Source organism: Falco punctatus (assembly GCF_963210335.1).
Source record: "Falco punctatus genome assembly, chromosome: 1".
Taxonomy (NCBI): Eukaryota; Metazoa; Chordata; class Aves; order Falconiformes; family Falconidae; genus Falco; species Falco punctatus.
Window position 1 is genome coordinate 84,590,375 of NC_137580.1, and position 15,541 is coordinate 84,605,915.

Here is a 15,541-nt window from a genome sequence, read left to right on the forward strand (position 1 = left end):
TCTTTTCATGGGATTTTTTTTTCCTGCATTGTACATGTGTACCAAGGCGCTGGGTAAGCTGATGAGGTGGCAGTGGGATAGATTTGGGATGCAGCTGGAGAGGGGCGTGGGGAGCAGCGTGCTGTGGATGCCCTCTTCTGGCACTGGCGCCGGGAGCCGCTCGCAGCGAGTTCCTCCTCGCCGTTGCAGCCTGGTTTTCCTTTTGCTAATTTTGCTTTATTGCTTCTGGTTGTGCCCCGCAGAAGGGGATTTTACAGCTAGCACCTCCATTTCTTCCAGGCACCCGCTGTCTCCTTGAGGTCATGGGAAATGCAGCGCCAGGGCTGTACCTCCTCTCTGCACGCTTTGAACGCCCTGGGGCACGGAGAAGCCGGCCAAGTCCAGCTTTCTGAATTTCCCAGGTGTTTTCTTGCTGAAATCTCAGCTTGGTGCCGAGCTGAGCTGACTGTCATCCACCTTAGTTAAGGATGGGTCCCTGGTGCCGCTTCATCAGACCTGCGGTCTTTGCAACTGCGATGCTCAGGACCTGGGATGTGGGGCTGGAGCAGAGGCAGGTGGCAGGGGAGCGGTGACGTCCTTCAGTCGCTGCCCGCCGTGGCTGGGAGCACCCTGAGCCCACCCGCCGTGGAGGCTGCCACCGAGCCGAGGGGTGGGTTTGCCAGGCGCGAGGGGCGGCAGCCCTGCAGGCACTGCTGGGGAAAAGCGTGCAGCAGGGCAAGCCCCGGTGCCGTGCTCCCGTCCCTGTGACGGACCCGATTCTCCTGCTCTCCTCCTCTAATCAGTGGCATCCCACCGTGGTGACCTGCCAGCCCAAGCCCAGCTGGTCGCAGCCAGCCATTTTTCCCCATCGCCTGGGCGTGACATACACCCAAGGGGGCAGGAGTGTCACCCCCCGGTGCAGGGCTGCTTTAGGGCTGCCATAATGCCCCCCGCGCAGGAAAAGCCCCGAGCGGCCGGAGCAGAGTGCGGGCAGCTGCCACGGTGGCACCAGCTGCCAGTGCAGGCAGCAGGGCAGGGGCACAATGGCTGGGGTGGGCAGCAAAGTGCAGCAGCCCCCAGAGCAGCTGCTCCTCTTGCAGCCTGAGAAACCAGCTGTGGAATTTGATTTCCCCCACCTCTTCACCCTGGAATGTATTACTCCCATGCTGGTGCCCATTGCTGGGCGCAGGGAGCCGCAAGGCACTAGGTACGATTTAAAAGGCAGGAGAAGGATTGTCACCCCAAAATGTTTAGTACTTTTTGCAAAGTGCTGGGAACAGGATGCCGGGGGTGCAGACACCCCACTGCTGTCCTCCCCTGGCATCGGGGTGTTGCAGCAGTGCTGACGCAGCACCAGAGCAGGGCTGCTGTGCCACAGCGTGCTGCGCGGCTGGGAGAGCACCCCTGCCACAGTAGCAAGCACCCCCCTTCCAGCTGTCCCCTTGCCACCCCCCACCCCCCAGCAAAACTAGGTTGGGTTCATCAGGCAATCCTTAGCCTGCCGTGTTCAGGAGTTATCAGCATTTTTTTTATTTCTGTGTGCTTTCAGGACTGCAGAAGGTGAAGGAGTGCTTTCATTAAGCAGCAATTGGTTGCCCATGCATCACTAATACTCTTTCACTTTTGTCTTTGGGAGGACAAAACCCAAAAAGGAACCCAGAAATCAAATAACCATTGGTGTGGGTGCCCTCAGTAGCTGAAGCAGACCAGCCCTCTCGGGCTTCTACTTATTAACCAGTGCGGACCCCAGATCTCTTTGGGATGGGACGAGCTAAGGAGGGGACTGAAGGGACAGGTGAAGGGCTGGCAACAGCTAGGTGGAAGCCAGCTTTCATCTGTCCGTGTGGCGGTGCTGCCACCCGGGTGAGCTCCAAAGGCAGAGCAGCAATGCCCTCCTTGGCACCTGGCTGTGCCCTTCCAGCCGTGCCCTGCTCCACAGCCCCTGTCCCGCAGCATGGCTGGCGCTGCCCCATGCAGCCCCGTCTGTAGCAGGGACGGATGCTCACCAGGGTGTCCCAGCCGGTGGCTTTGCAGGGGGATGTGACCGGCCCCACAGGCCGGTGGGGTGGCTTGAGGGGAACGAGCAGCCCAGTGCTTGTCACCGTCCCAGTGGCTTGGCAGGGCCAGCCTGGGAGAGGGAGCTTTCTCCCCAGTTATATCAGGCTTTTGCCCAAGACTGGCACGCTGGGAGGGCAGTCTAAGGAGGGATTAACACCCAAGAAGAAGGAGCGTGGCTCTCCGCTGAGTACCTAAGCAGCTGCATTTGTGACAAATAATAGTAATAATCAAGGTAGGAGGAAGCTTATTTAGTCCTGTCTCCTTCTGCATGATGTTAGAAATGTGCCTCCTTTTCAGTGGAACTGGGTAATGCAGTGCCGACAAACATCCTATCAGTAAAATAGTCTTCTGCTAATCTCATTGAAAACAATTAGTAGAGCTCCGGCAATCAAATCAGATGCTGAATTGAAAAACCCTGATGGGATTCTCTTGAAAAATAATGGTGGTAATGAATAAAGGATGGGGGATTTTTTACTTACACCTGCAGTATGTCAATAAAATATGGGTCAGCTCAGAGGCGCAGGACCTTTTATAAGAAGCAAAATAAGTATTGATACTGTTTCTGCCTTAATCTAATGTTTCTGGAGTCAGGGGTTGAGATTAATATTAATAGCGTTTGTCTCTTTAGACAGGGCTTTTCATTGGCCATCCTTTTATAAGGGAGATCAGATTTATTATCCTTACTCTACAGCTGGAAAGAGGGAGAGCGAAGGGAAAGGAAAGAGAGGAAAGGAGCTTATGTGGTCAAGCTAGGCACTGTGATCTTGGAGACAGGTTGTAATTCCTGGGCTAAACATGGTGTGGTTTACATGTATAATGACTTGTTCAGTAGAGGTTAAAACAGCAAAGAGTTTATCAAAGTCACAAGGAGTGTTGTGGAAGATGAAGACACCTAGTTTAAGAGTATCTGGAAACCAGGTAGAGGTTTACATCTAGCCACAGTCTCTTCTATAAATTAAAAATTGCCTGGAAATTGCCTTTTCTAGTCCCATGCTCATACTGTTTGTGCCTCTATGCTGTCTTCTTTACAAATGCATTTTGTTTGGAGTCCCATGATTGTCTGATGCTACGTGTATGCTACTTCATTTAGTTTAGTAGATAAAGTCTTTCTTTGCTCAGAATAGTTTAGGGATAGCAAAGTCGTAGATATGAGTGATTTTTGCTCATCTGGCTGTGATGTGTTTTGCCTGATTCACCCATCTCGTTCCCACCCTCTCTGGGATGGGGTTCCCCAGCTCTTCAGAGAAACTGTTAATGAGATCCGCACTTGTTCTCATGAGTCCCTTTTTGTTCCATCCTGGATTTAACCCTCGCTAGTTTTGCCCAGGTCAGGTGGTGATGCCTATCTTGAGCTGCATGTCTTTGAGGGCATGGAATATGTGCAAGTACTTGTGAAAGCAAGAGCATCCAACCTCAGTCAGCAAGTCATTCCTATGTCCCTTCTCTGATCTATGGTGTCTCCTCATACCCAAACCACTACTTGTAGGAAGAGCTTGAGTGACGTGACATCTGTTTCTGACACCTGTAATTACCTCTAGAGGTTTAGTCAGGTCATTACTTCACACTGGTGCTGGGGAGCGGAGTAATACTGAGCGATGCTCTCCCAGCTGTATTATGCAGCAGGGCAAGTGAGGTGAATGTAATTGTTGCTTCAGCCTTTAAAAATCTGTCAAGCCATGAATATTGCATGAATGCTTTGGTTGGTGTGCTGGTACACAAGAAATAAAGTATCCATTATTACTGGGGTAGAGCTGGCCAGAAATTTTCCAGCAGAATTGTTTTTTGTCAATAATTACTCAGTCAAAAGTACATTTCTCCTGGAGTGTGTTTATTTTTGTCAAAATTGTCAATGAAAGATTATCTAAACATGCTCTTTCAGAAGCCAAGGTGCCTTGTTGCATCTTTGTCTTTTCACCTTCTCTATTAAATCAACAACGTTAGGAATTCTTTTTCAAGGTTTGGTTATACAGGAGACACTGACTTTTCTTCGTTCCAGTGAAGATGACAAGGGAGGCTTTAGGCATGCAGCTGCAGAGCAAGTGCTGGCACATGACTCATCCCACTGCACTCCTCTTCCAGGGCAAGGCAGACCTGAGGACCAAGGGAGGTAGTGCATATGCAGAAAAGCTACGATAGCCCTATGGTACGTGCAGTAGTGTTGTAAGCCCCTGCTCATCAGTGCTTTTTCTGCCAAGAAGCAAGACAAGAGCTTCGCGGCTACAGTGCTCCATCAAATAGTCCGTCTCCTCAGGCAATAGGCTGGAGGCACTTTGAATGCAATTTACGCAAAATGCATCCTTTCCTCTTCCTCCTTGTTATGGATTGCAGTCTCCAAGATTGCTGGCAGTGTACTGGTTTCTGAGTATATTTTATACCTCCAGCAGACAGGCCGGGAAATATATGGAGGCAGCAAATCTGTACTGGATTTCTGTGTGCGTGTAATAAGAATGAGCAATGACCTGCTGGTTTTTGTTGCAGGAAAACTGATGGGCCTGTGTGAGGTGCAAAGGCTTCAGGAGTCAATAATCTTTGCATATTTGGGTTGCACTTGGAACGAATAAGTGGTGAGAAAATCATTGTCAATAGGTCTGAAAGGGAGCTTGGAAAAAAAAATGGGCAAGCTCTGGAAAGGGACTTGTGGCGTTGGCATTGCCAAGGCTGGGCAAGGGCAACAGTCCTGGGCATTAACAGCGGGTTGTGCATGAAGTGTGGCTCTGAGGCTGACTGACACCTGGTACAGCAGGATCGGGAGGGATCAGGATTCAGGTCCTGGTTGTGTTTCATGTGGGTGGGATGTTTCACACTCTGGTGGAAGAGACTGGCTTGGTATTTCCAGAGGACCCAGACTCTGAAATCCTCATAGCTCTGGAACTGATGTGATTCAGAGACTTAAAGACACACCTATAAAAGGTGTCAGGGTGCTTTGGAGGAGCACTGAGAGCTCTGGAGGCCTCACTGGGGCTCTTCAAGGCACTAGGCACCTGCAGAGCCCTTCCTGGTGGTCCTCGGAGAAGATCTTTCATGATGCTGACTTATCTTCTTTTTGTCTTTCTTCATTTCAGAGTTCGCACTTTCCCAAAAGAGTCCCACCTGGGCCACGACACCGTCCGAGCCCTGATGTACTATGCCCTGAAGGTCTGGAGCGACATTACCCCGCTGAATTTCCATGAAGTGGCAGGTAACAACGCCGACATCCAGATAGACTTCTCCAAGGCAGATCACAATGACGGCTATCCTTTTGACGGGCCTGGTGGGACAGTGGCACATGCTTTCTTCCCTGGAGACCATCACACGGCAGGAGACACTCATTTTGATGATGACGAGTATTGGACTTTCCGATCTTCAGGTATGTTGGAGTGGGAGAGCTGCAGCCAAACGCGAGGGTTCCTAGTTTCCCTCATGCTCTGGTGGTTAGGGTGGTGTAGTCTCTGCTATGTCTTCACCCCAGGCTTGGGGATTCCAACCCCTTCCTCTGGTTCTCCTCTCCGCCTTGCGAGCAAAATGACAACAGCCAGCACTGAGAACCTTCTATGTTCCTGGAAGCCCCAACAACATCTCCCTGTTTCTCCCTATCGTACCAGCAGTTGCAGAGCTCCCCATCGCCCACCCCCAGTCCCCATCTCTTCTGGGACTGGGAAGGTCACAGGTTGGGTGTGCAGCTATTGGAGCTCTTGGATGGGGACCGCATTCTCTGACTTCGGTGTCTTGGGTGGCTTTATAGCCGCATGTCCTGGTTTCCTATTTTTAAAGCATATTTATAAGCTGACCTGCCTGGAAAGGGCTCTGTGGTCTGCAGGGAAAAAGCCCCTTGTGAATGCTAGCTTTTTCATGCTACAGTTTTATTATTTATTTTTTCTTCTTTTATTTCATCTTATCTGGCTAGAGGAGAGTTTTAATGAGCAGGGTTTTAATAAGCAGAGGGACTTTCAGAAGCAAGTGCTCCTCAGCTGCGCGAGCCATCTGTAGGGATCAGGTCCCCAACCCTTGTGTCAGGCACGTTTTGCAGTCACCAGCTGCTAATTTACTTGTCACACCACCTCCTCTGCCAGCCTCCCAGTGGGCTCCTGCTGCTTCAGCTTAATGATTTTGTTTAGACCTAATCATCGTCTCTGAAACCAGCTAGTACCTTCTTTCTCCCCACCCCTCTCCTCCCTGCCCATCGGCTGACCTCCATCCGTCCCCATGTGCATTCGTGGGCAGGAGCGCTCACCGGGCATGCTGCAGGGGGTCTGAGGTTAAGGCTCAAGGTCTGGGCAGGCTGATTCTTCAGGATTCAACCTGCTCTTTGGTTCATGCGCTGTGCAACCCCAACCGATGTTTCTTATGGAGAAGGAAAAAACCAGCAGCAGTTCCGCTCTGCAGGCACAGAGGGCAGAGGCAAAGCGCTGGGGTCCTGGTAGCTTGTGGTGGCAGATGTGCTGTGTGATGAAGTAAGGGGCAGTGGCCCTTTTGTAGCTGTGGTTGGGATTCTTGAAATGCTGGTTGGGAAACGGGCTCACATGGGGGAGCGAGCTCCGGGCCAGCAGCCCCACGGGGGGGGGGGGGGGTGGTCCCTGCAAGCACCACCGAGGGACAAGGAAGTGAGCCTGATGGGCAAGAAAGCTGCCCTCTATTTTGAAGGTCTTGGAGCTATCCCAGCTTCATCTTTTATTTATTTTGTTCTCCCTAGTGATTCAGAAATAACAACGTGGTAGGTGATATAAAAATATCCCCAAGGTTGTCAGTCTGGCATTAAAATGTCAGAAAGCATATGTCTTGTTCTCTCCTGGTGCCGGGGAAAACAGCACAGGTTATAAAAATCCTGGCTGTTTACAGACATTGTAAATAATAGTTATCAAGGAAAAAAGCAGAATTCAGCAAAAATATCCCCCTCCCCAGCACCTGAAGCCCGGTGGGGAGCACTAAGGACTGTGCAGGATCAGCCACGGCTGCTTCAGCACAGCATCACCTTTGGCCCCGACTGCAGCTTAGGGAGTGTGGGGCTCCCCTGGGCTCTGCGCAGACCTTCCAACTTCGCTGCCTTTTTACTACAGTACTTGCAGTGATGACCTTTGTAAGAGCACGCTTAAAATCCTTTCTGCCCCCTGGACGGCCCTGCAGGGCGCTGCTGTGGGGTGAGAGGCAGCAGCTGCGCTGGTGCTTGGCCCATCTGGGCTGGGGCTGGGTGGCGGGAGTGCACTGAGCAGGATCGGTGCCGTGTGGCTCCTGCGAGCAGTTCTTCCTTTGCTTTGGTGGCGGTGGTGCAGGTTTGGAGGTGGACATTTACCCCTGAGATAGAGAGTGCCTGAGGCTCTGGAGGGTGTAGGACGCGTCTGTGTGCACGCGTGGCGTGAGGCACTAGGGCTGGATGGCAACTGAGAAACCTGGGGAAAAAGAATGGATGGAGATAGCTCAAAGGGGGGGTGGGGAGAGGCATCAAAAGAGATATCAATGTACAATAAAGTCTCCCTGATGCCCAGTGTGGTGTGTGAGGACCGAAGCGTTTGCCTAAGGGAGCAGATGGCAGAGCTGCAGCCCTGCCAGCACAAGGTGTGGAAGGGAGGATGGGCAAGTGCCCTGAAAGCCACCTTTCGGCCCCTTCCCCTCAGGACAGCAGTCAGATGAGCGGGGCTGGTGGCCACTGAGCAAGCCACCAGCTCTGCGTTGGCATGCGTGGAGGAGGCAACTGCGCTGGATTTGGCCCGGGCGTCAGCGTGCAAGGCCAGCGTCGTGCAGGCAGGGAGAGCCCAGCAGAGCACCGTGGGCAGGCAGGCACTGCTGGGTGCTCACCGGTTCCTTGGCACATGGCTTTGCTCATTATCACAGGCTCTGATGAGCTTCTGCCTAGTGGCTGCAGAAATCCAGTGTTCTGGGCATCACAAAGAGTGTGTCAGCAGCTGCTGCGGGGCAGGCATAAGACACGGGGCAGACTGTGCCAGCCGTTACGGGGATGATGGACGGTTGTGCTGGTGGCTGGCTCAGCCATCTGCCCAGCTTGGGTGCCACTGGTGATCTGGGAACAAGAGGGGCAATCCTTGGGCTCGTGTGGGGCTGAAGACTCCCACTGTGGGCTGATGTCTGGTTTGCTTTCCATTTTTGTCTCATAGAATCACAGAATGGTTTGTGTTGGAAGGGACCTTAAAGGTCACCCAGTCCCACCCCCCTGCCATGGGCAGGGACACTTCCCACCAGCCCAGGGTGCCCCCAGCCCCGTCCAGCCTGGCCTTGGGCACTGCCAGGGATGAGGCGTCCACAGCTGCTCTGGGCAGCCTGTGCCAGCACCTCGCCACCCTCATCGTAAAAGAATTCTTCCTAATATCTAATCCAAATCTACCCTCTTTCAGTTTAAAACCATTTCCCCTTGTCCTATCACTACAGGCCCTACTAAAAAAATGATATGATACACTTCAGTCTCCTTTTTCCAATGGGAGAAAAATGTCTTTTTCAAACTTCACCTATTCCAAAGCTTTACTTTCCAGTTTATCCAACATATTCCTGTACTTTCTGTTACAGCCCACCAAACCCCCAAAATGCAATCAGTCTGTAATGACTTTTATTTCAATTTTGTCTTTGTTTCCAGATGCTCATGGGATGGACCTATTTGCTGTAGCTGTCCATGAGTTTGGCCATGCCATTGGCTTGACCCATGTCTCTGCCATAGAGTCTATCATGAGACCCTACTACCAAGGTCCTGTGGGGGATCCTCTGAAGTATGACCTACCTTACGAGGACAAAGTCCGAATCTGGCAGCTCTATGGTAAATTTGTGTCCCTTGCCCAGCTATGGCCTGGCTTTGCCACTGGGCACACTGGAATAGCTCTTTCTGGGATGAGTGGAGGTGGCGGAGACAATGGTATTGCCCACTACTGCTTCTTGTCTTTATGCATAGGAGTCAGGGAATCTGTGTCCCCCACAGCCAAGCCTGAAGTAAGCAAAGCTGATGACCATCCCATCCTGCCAGAGCTGCCAGAGAACCGCTCCACTGTCCTGTAAGTCAAATGTGTTTCTTTCCTGCAAAGGACGTGTAGTAGTAAAGCTCCACTTAAGCATCAGTATCTTGCCTGCTCAGTCTGGTTTCGGTATTTCCCTCTGGACCTCTTGTCTTCTGCAAAGTGTACACACACACAGAGTGCCCCCTTTTCCTCATGTCTCCCAATTATCTCCCGCATACACTTTGCTTCTGTCAAGCAGTGTGCCTGCAGGCTGGCCAGCCAGCCCACAACTGAGGTAGTTGAGAGCAAGAACAAGTGACAGTGTTATTTATCCCTTAACTAATTTTTATAATTTAAGGCATGTATTATTTTGGAATGCTTTGCATTTCTCTAAGACTCAAAATTTTACTTGTGTTAATGGGAATTTGTCCCCATCATCCTTAGGTGAACTGATCCTTGCTGTAATTTTAATCAAACTTCCTCTGCAGCATCCTGAATGGTGCAAGCATAGCGTACCTAAATCTTTCCACGGTGAACAACTCCCTAATGTGCCTGTGGGGGTGAATATTGGAATAAGTGGACCGACAGCCTGACTCTAACACAGGTTTGCATCGGCAAAGGACTGCTTATACCGAGTGTCATCAAGCAACCAGTGTGCCCTCATTAGGGGAAGTTCTGGATCTTGCTTGTTAATAAACGCTTAAGTTGCCGAATTGTTTTACTACCAAGGCAGCAGGACAGTTAAGAGAAGGCAGCAGAGTGAGCAAAAAGGTCGGAGCTTGTGGTCACACACGGTTTTGCCAGATACCAGGAGTGTCCCAGGTGAGAGCAGCAGAGGCAAAGCAGGTCACCGCCACCTCCTGGTCTGCCCCCATCTGGGGTGTGACTTTGAGGGAGTCACTTCATCTCCCTGTGCCTCAGTGCCCCATCTGCAAAGAGGGGGTAACAGCACTGAGGCAGGAACAGTCAGCTTAGCCCTACAGTAATGGGACCAAGAAGAATCTCAACCTGAAAAAATACCCCTGTGCTGCAGTTACTTTTCCCACCTCGGCACCTTCTTCACTCCCCTTTGCCCTGCTTGGTGTGGTGCCCACAGCACAGAGGTGCTGAGCAGCCGCTCTTGGTGCGGATGTGCCAGCTGCCAGCGGTTGCAGAAAGGCTGCGAGGGTCCTGGGGAACCCTTCTCCTTGAGCACGCTAAATGCCATTAGTTATCTTTCTTTCTGTGTAGCTTCTGAGGGGGGTTGTCCACAAGGCTCTGTGTGGCCAGGTTGTGACCTACAAACACAGAGCATGTCCCCCTCCTGCTGTAGGAGGCCAGCACCTCGCAGCAGCAACAAGAAGCTTGTTCTTGCCAACCCCCTTCCTGCCCCACATGAGGCTGGGAGTGCGGACGGGGCTTACCTCCACATCTGCCATTTTGTGGCCAAAGAGGGCTGTGAAGCTGGTGCTGGCGGCCCAGCACAACTCTTCTACCAGCAAATGAGATTTATGTCTCCCTGTCACCCACAGCAGCTTTTCTGTGCGTGTTCCCTGCAGCCTCTCCTCATCTTCCATCAATCATCGTTTCTTACATGGGCTTTGTAGCTGTTCTGGTCCTTCATACTCGGTGCCTTCCCCACCCACCTTGTTAAAAGCAGCTCAGCTGCCACTGGCCAGGTGGCCCTCGCCAGGTATCACCTGGTGTCGCTGCTCCTCCAGGTGCCCCCGTTCCGTCTCGGCTGCTTTCTGCTTTGCAGCTCTGTCGCCTCTCACCAGCCCTTCCCAGCTCAGCCTCGGAGCAGCAATGTCCCCAGCTGCTGGAGCGAGATGCCGCTCGGCTCTCACCCACCATGTGTCCCGCTGCCCGGGGACAACTAGCCGAGCCACAATGTCACCGGGGAGCGGGCAGCCAGCTCAGCCCTCGCCAGCTACACTAGCTGGTGGATGTAGAGCGTGTCCCTGCTTGGCTCCCAGCGATGGTCTCCGGTGGCCCAGGGAGCGTCTGCCACAGAGCTCCTGGAGGCCGAGGGCTGCCCCAGCTCCCCTCGGAAATCCCCTGGCACCTGGTGGGGGTTGAGTGTGAGGAGCGACAGACGGGCACAGCCTGTGGGCTGCCGGGGGCTGCAGGGGCAGGGGGGCTGCGGTCCATGGGATGGGGGGCACCAGGGAGGACACAGCCCCTCGTCATCCACCTGGGCCGTGGTCACCTGGGCATCTCTCCACAGGCTCCGGCGGGACGTGCCCAACAGATGCAGCACTCACTTCGACGCCGTGGCTCAGATCCGGGGAGAGGCTTTCTTCTTCAAGGGTAAGCGCCTGCTCCCAGCACGCCTGCTGCCAGTGGCCTTTGCTGCATCACCCTGCGGTGCCATGCGTGTGGCAGTGCAACGTGGCGGCGTTGTGCAGCCTGGGGCAGGCGATGAGGATACGCTGGCTCAGGCTTTGCAGGCTGTGGGGCCGCAGAGCCGGGAGGGTGGCTCCCGTGCCACTGATTCCTTCTGGCTCAAGTCAAAGCGCTTAGACCTTTAATCACCCCGTGGGGCTGAGGACGGATGGTAAGGAAATGTTAATGTCGATGTGAATCCTGCCTCTGATGTGGAAGGCAAATGCCCGGCTCGTGCCCCGTCTGTCACAGCGCAGCAGAGGAGGTCCCCACGTGGCTGGGAGCTGGGGACGGTGGCACTGCTGGGGGACAGGCAGGGAGAGCAGCTAGATGGGGACCGTGAGGGAGGAGGAAGAGAAGGGATGTGGTAGAGGTATCCAAAAGTAAATAGCAGTAAATTGAGCATTTTCTTTATCCAAAAGGAGAAAGCCAATGAAACTGAAACACAATTTATTTTAAAATTATAAAAATGGATGCTCTCTAACCCAGAGCATAATTCACCGGCGGGAGCGGTGGCCAGGAGCAGTTCAGTGGCAGGAGCAGGCTGGGGCTCTGGTGGGCGGTCAGGAAGGACAGGCAAACCCAGCGGCCCAGGTCCCTGTGGTGCCCACAAGGGACATGTGGCCTGACGCCAGGGCAGGCGTGTGGCCACGTGCTACATCCCAGGGTTTAACGCTTCCCTCTGAAGTGGCCAGGCTGGTGACAATCCAGGATGGCACTTTGCCATCATTGTGCCACACTGATCCATCACCCCGCACTGCCCAAGTGAAGATCTGATATTCATGCTTATCGGAACCAAAAGCTGGTTCAAGCCAAGGATAAGGAGAGCAACAACAGCTCTCTGCTGTATTTTTTTCCTGGATGCCTCCAACTTTCCTTTCCTCCCACGCTTCACCTTCCCTAATTCTGCTTGCTGTGCATCTCTCGAAGACAACACGGGTGCAGTTGCAGAGCCATGTGGTTCCATGTCAGCAAACACTCGCTGGCAGCGTGTCTCCGGGGTGCCTGGCTGTTGATCAGGATCCCGTTGGTGCCTTCTCAGCTCTACTACGGCTGAGTAGGCTGGACTCTGTGGGCTTTCCTTCCCATCTTTCCAAGATGGAAGAATGCCCACTGGGCACTTCTTTCCATCCCTGGCCACCATTTGGCCACCCCAAAGCCATCCAGCAGGGAAGCAGCAGTGTCTCCCCAGGGCCTGGGAGCAGCATCCAGGCACGTGTAGCCCATCTGGGTGTCACAGTGCCATCTCGGGTCACAGGCAAGAACGGCCAAAGGACTCCAGAGAATTTGATGTTGTCTGCACCCTCGGGGGAGCACAATACGGAGGCTGTTCCCCTGCGGTATATTTGTTCAGATGCCAGCTCCAAAAAGCCACAGTGAGGAAGGGAAAATAAGATACAAGAACTGGTGTCCAGGAAAAATGGCTGTCTGTCTTTCAGAGGGGAAAAAAAAAAAAAAAGAAGATTAAAAGGAAAAAGAAATCCATCTCGGTGTCTATTTTTGGATGTGTTTACTGTGGGCCAAAGCGCAAATGTGAAGAGCCCAGTGTCAGTAGGTGCCAGCTGCATGACTGTCTCTGAGCCCCCATCACTGTCACCAAACCATCCTGGGCACCACGAGCGGGGCTGTCACCTCTGGGGCAGGATTTTAGTGACCTCCAGCGATGAGCTCCCTCCATCGACGGACACCGTGTTCTGAGCTGGTCTGGCTGGTTGCCCAGCCGGAGAGCAGCCTCTCCCACCACAGAGGCACCCCAGGAGCTCCCCAGGGCTCCCAGGCTTGTCGTGTTGAAGGCAACAGTGGGTTCTCTGCGCTTTGGAAACACCACTTGCTTTGATTTAGGTGTCTCGCCACAGACTCCTGAAGTTTTAAAACAACTTTGGCGCGTGTGTGTCTGTGTGTCTGTGTGTGTGTCTGTGTGTGTGTGTGCGCGCGCACAATGTGTGTAGCTGTCTTGCCAGAGGCAGCCAAAAGTGCAGAGATCATGGCACGCAGCTGGGATCAAAATCACCTGGTATTCAAGAAGACGATTGCCTCGACCCATCATCCATATGAAATGAGACACTCGGGGACAGCAGGACTTTGCACTTGGCTTTCATCCTGCTCAGTTTGCCAGCTCAGAAGGTGGTTTTAAATCAAGCTTTTTAAGCAAACAGGGGGTTGGGATTTATTGATTTATTCATTTATATTTCTGCATGCTAATGGAAGCAATTCCCCCATGGGTCTGGCTTTGGCTGATGACTGTCCAAGCAACCGCAGCACTTTGGCGAGCAGGCTTGCCCGTGACAAAACGTGAGCCCAGGCAGACGGGCTGTTGCATTAAGAATTCCTTGCTACTTAATTGCTATATTTTTTTGCTTTTTCCTGATAGCTTATCAAAAAATCAACCAAACTCACCAGCAGCCCAGGCTATGCCTGACTCTCAGGATAGATTTAAAGCTTGCTTGCTGCAGTTGCGCACCCAGTGAGGCCATCACTGGCAGAGGGTTGAAATGTCAGAAGCGCTGAGGCTTCCCTCCTTGTCTGAATGAGCCCAGGGCACTTTGCAGTTCAGCTGCTTATCTGCTAAAGAAGGAATTATGTTGAGCTGTATTTCTTGTTAAAAAAGTGAAAACCTGGCTTTGTCTGGTGCCTTGCTAATTAGAGATGCAGAGATCATCTTTATTTAATTACATGTGTTTCCATCAATGTACAATGGCCACCAAATTTGAATACTTTTTTTTTTTTTTTTTTAGTTCTTAAAAAGAATCTGTAATTATGGCAATTCCCACCACATTTGAATGTATTATTCATTTGTGTGTTTCAGTCAGATAGAGCAAATATGCAAACTGGAGCAGAAGAACAAGAATATGATATAAATCCTCATAATTAGAATAAAACTCCCTCTCTGCAGATGTTTAAGTGTTAGAGTTTTGCCTCCTGCATTATTAGGCTAAGATCCAATTTCCATAAAATTTTAAAAGATGGTGTCACAATCTGCCAGCTCTGGAGAAAGGACTGGGTGTCGTGAATACAAATCTGAAGACGTATCTTTGGTTTCTGTTGCTTATGCCCCCTTGGGAACCCATGCAAGAGCGGATGTAAATAACATGCAGTAATTTCTAACAGGCAATAACAAATAAGAGACAAAGTTGAGAGCTAGCTCTTAGATATCTTGCTCCAGCTCAGATCTCGCTGTGTGGAGCTCTCCCAGGAAAAACGCAGCACAAAGCATGCTGCAAAAGCTCTCAGGCTGAGCATCCCAGAGATAGTGCAGAGGGAGGGAGGTTGAGTTGCCCCTAAAAATCATTGAGACTCCTCAGGAAATCCCGCGTATGCCTTCTCCAGCAGTAAAAAGTTTGGCATCCTTCCCATGGAGGACAAACCTGTTTCTTTTTCCATTACGCAAAATATTCCAGAAATGCGCCAAGCCAAACTTTTCTAGCTGGGGCCACGTTGCTGCAGGTGCTGGCGGGGGGTCCAACACCACTGGTGCCTTCAGCCCTGGGGAGCAATGCAGGACCGAGGTCCCCTGCGCCTCTAGATGGTACCAGACTCCTTAGTTGTGCCTTCTTCCCCATCTCAGCCCCTTCCAGCTTGATTAATATAGTTTCCTTCTCCTCTGTTTTCTTACTTCCTTTCTTCATTAAAACCCCCCTCTGAGTATTTCTGTGCTTTATCATAACGTGATGCACATTTCTAAATAGGATACAACTGGGCACACTGTGTGCAAGAGCTGGGGGTGCTCCGAGAGAGGGGACGTGGGGATGTTTCTGTGGAGGCTCTCGCTGAAAGCTGCTGGTGCCTGGTGCTGCCAGCTCCCCATGGCTTCTCTCGATGGCACAGCTCTATGCCACAGCCAGGAATAGAACAGCTCCGGTGCAATGTCCAGAGGATTATTTTGATCCTAAAAAGGGGATTTATTCTAATGGCTGCCAGAAATAGAAGGCGCTAGCAGCTTCTGGTGGAAAGCAGGATGCCTCTGATTCGTAGCTCCCATCTCACGCGCTTTGCGTTCTGCTGCTGCACGTGCCCAGCGCGTGTCTCCCTGGTGAAGATGGGTCAGTAATGTCCAGTCTGTCCCTCCAGGCAAGTACTTCTGGAGACTGACTCGCAATAAGCACTTGGTCTCCCTCCAGCCGGCTCAGATCCACCGTTTCTGGCGGGGCTTGCCGCTCAACCTGGACAGCCTGGATGCGGTCTATGAGAGAACCAGCGACCACAAGATCGTCTTCTTCAAAGGTGGGAGC

At 52.1% G+C, this 15,541-nt stretch overlaps 1 protein-coding gene across 1 annotated transcript in view; it reads left to right on the forward strand.

Moving 5' to 3' along the window:
* MMP17 (matrix metallopeptidase 17) overlaps nt 1-15,541 on the forward strand; it is an 88,879-nt gene that overhangs the window by 47,693 nt on the left and 25,645 nt on the right. Inside the window, exons 4-8 of the mRNA XM_080406468.1 lie at nt 5,100-5,383; nt 8,597-8,773; nt 8,906-9,005; nt 11,155-11,237; nt 15,381-15,533. Of these exons, the coding sequence (XP_080262594.1) occupies nt 5,100-5,383; nt 8,597-8,773; nt 8,906-9,005; nt 11,155-11,237; nt 15,381-15,533 (797 nt within the window). The remainder of the gene's footprint in view (nt 1-5,099; nt 5,384-8,596; nt 8,774-8,905; nt 9,006-11,154; nt 11,238-15,380; nt 15,534-15,541) is intronic.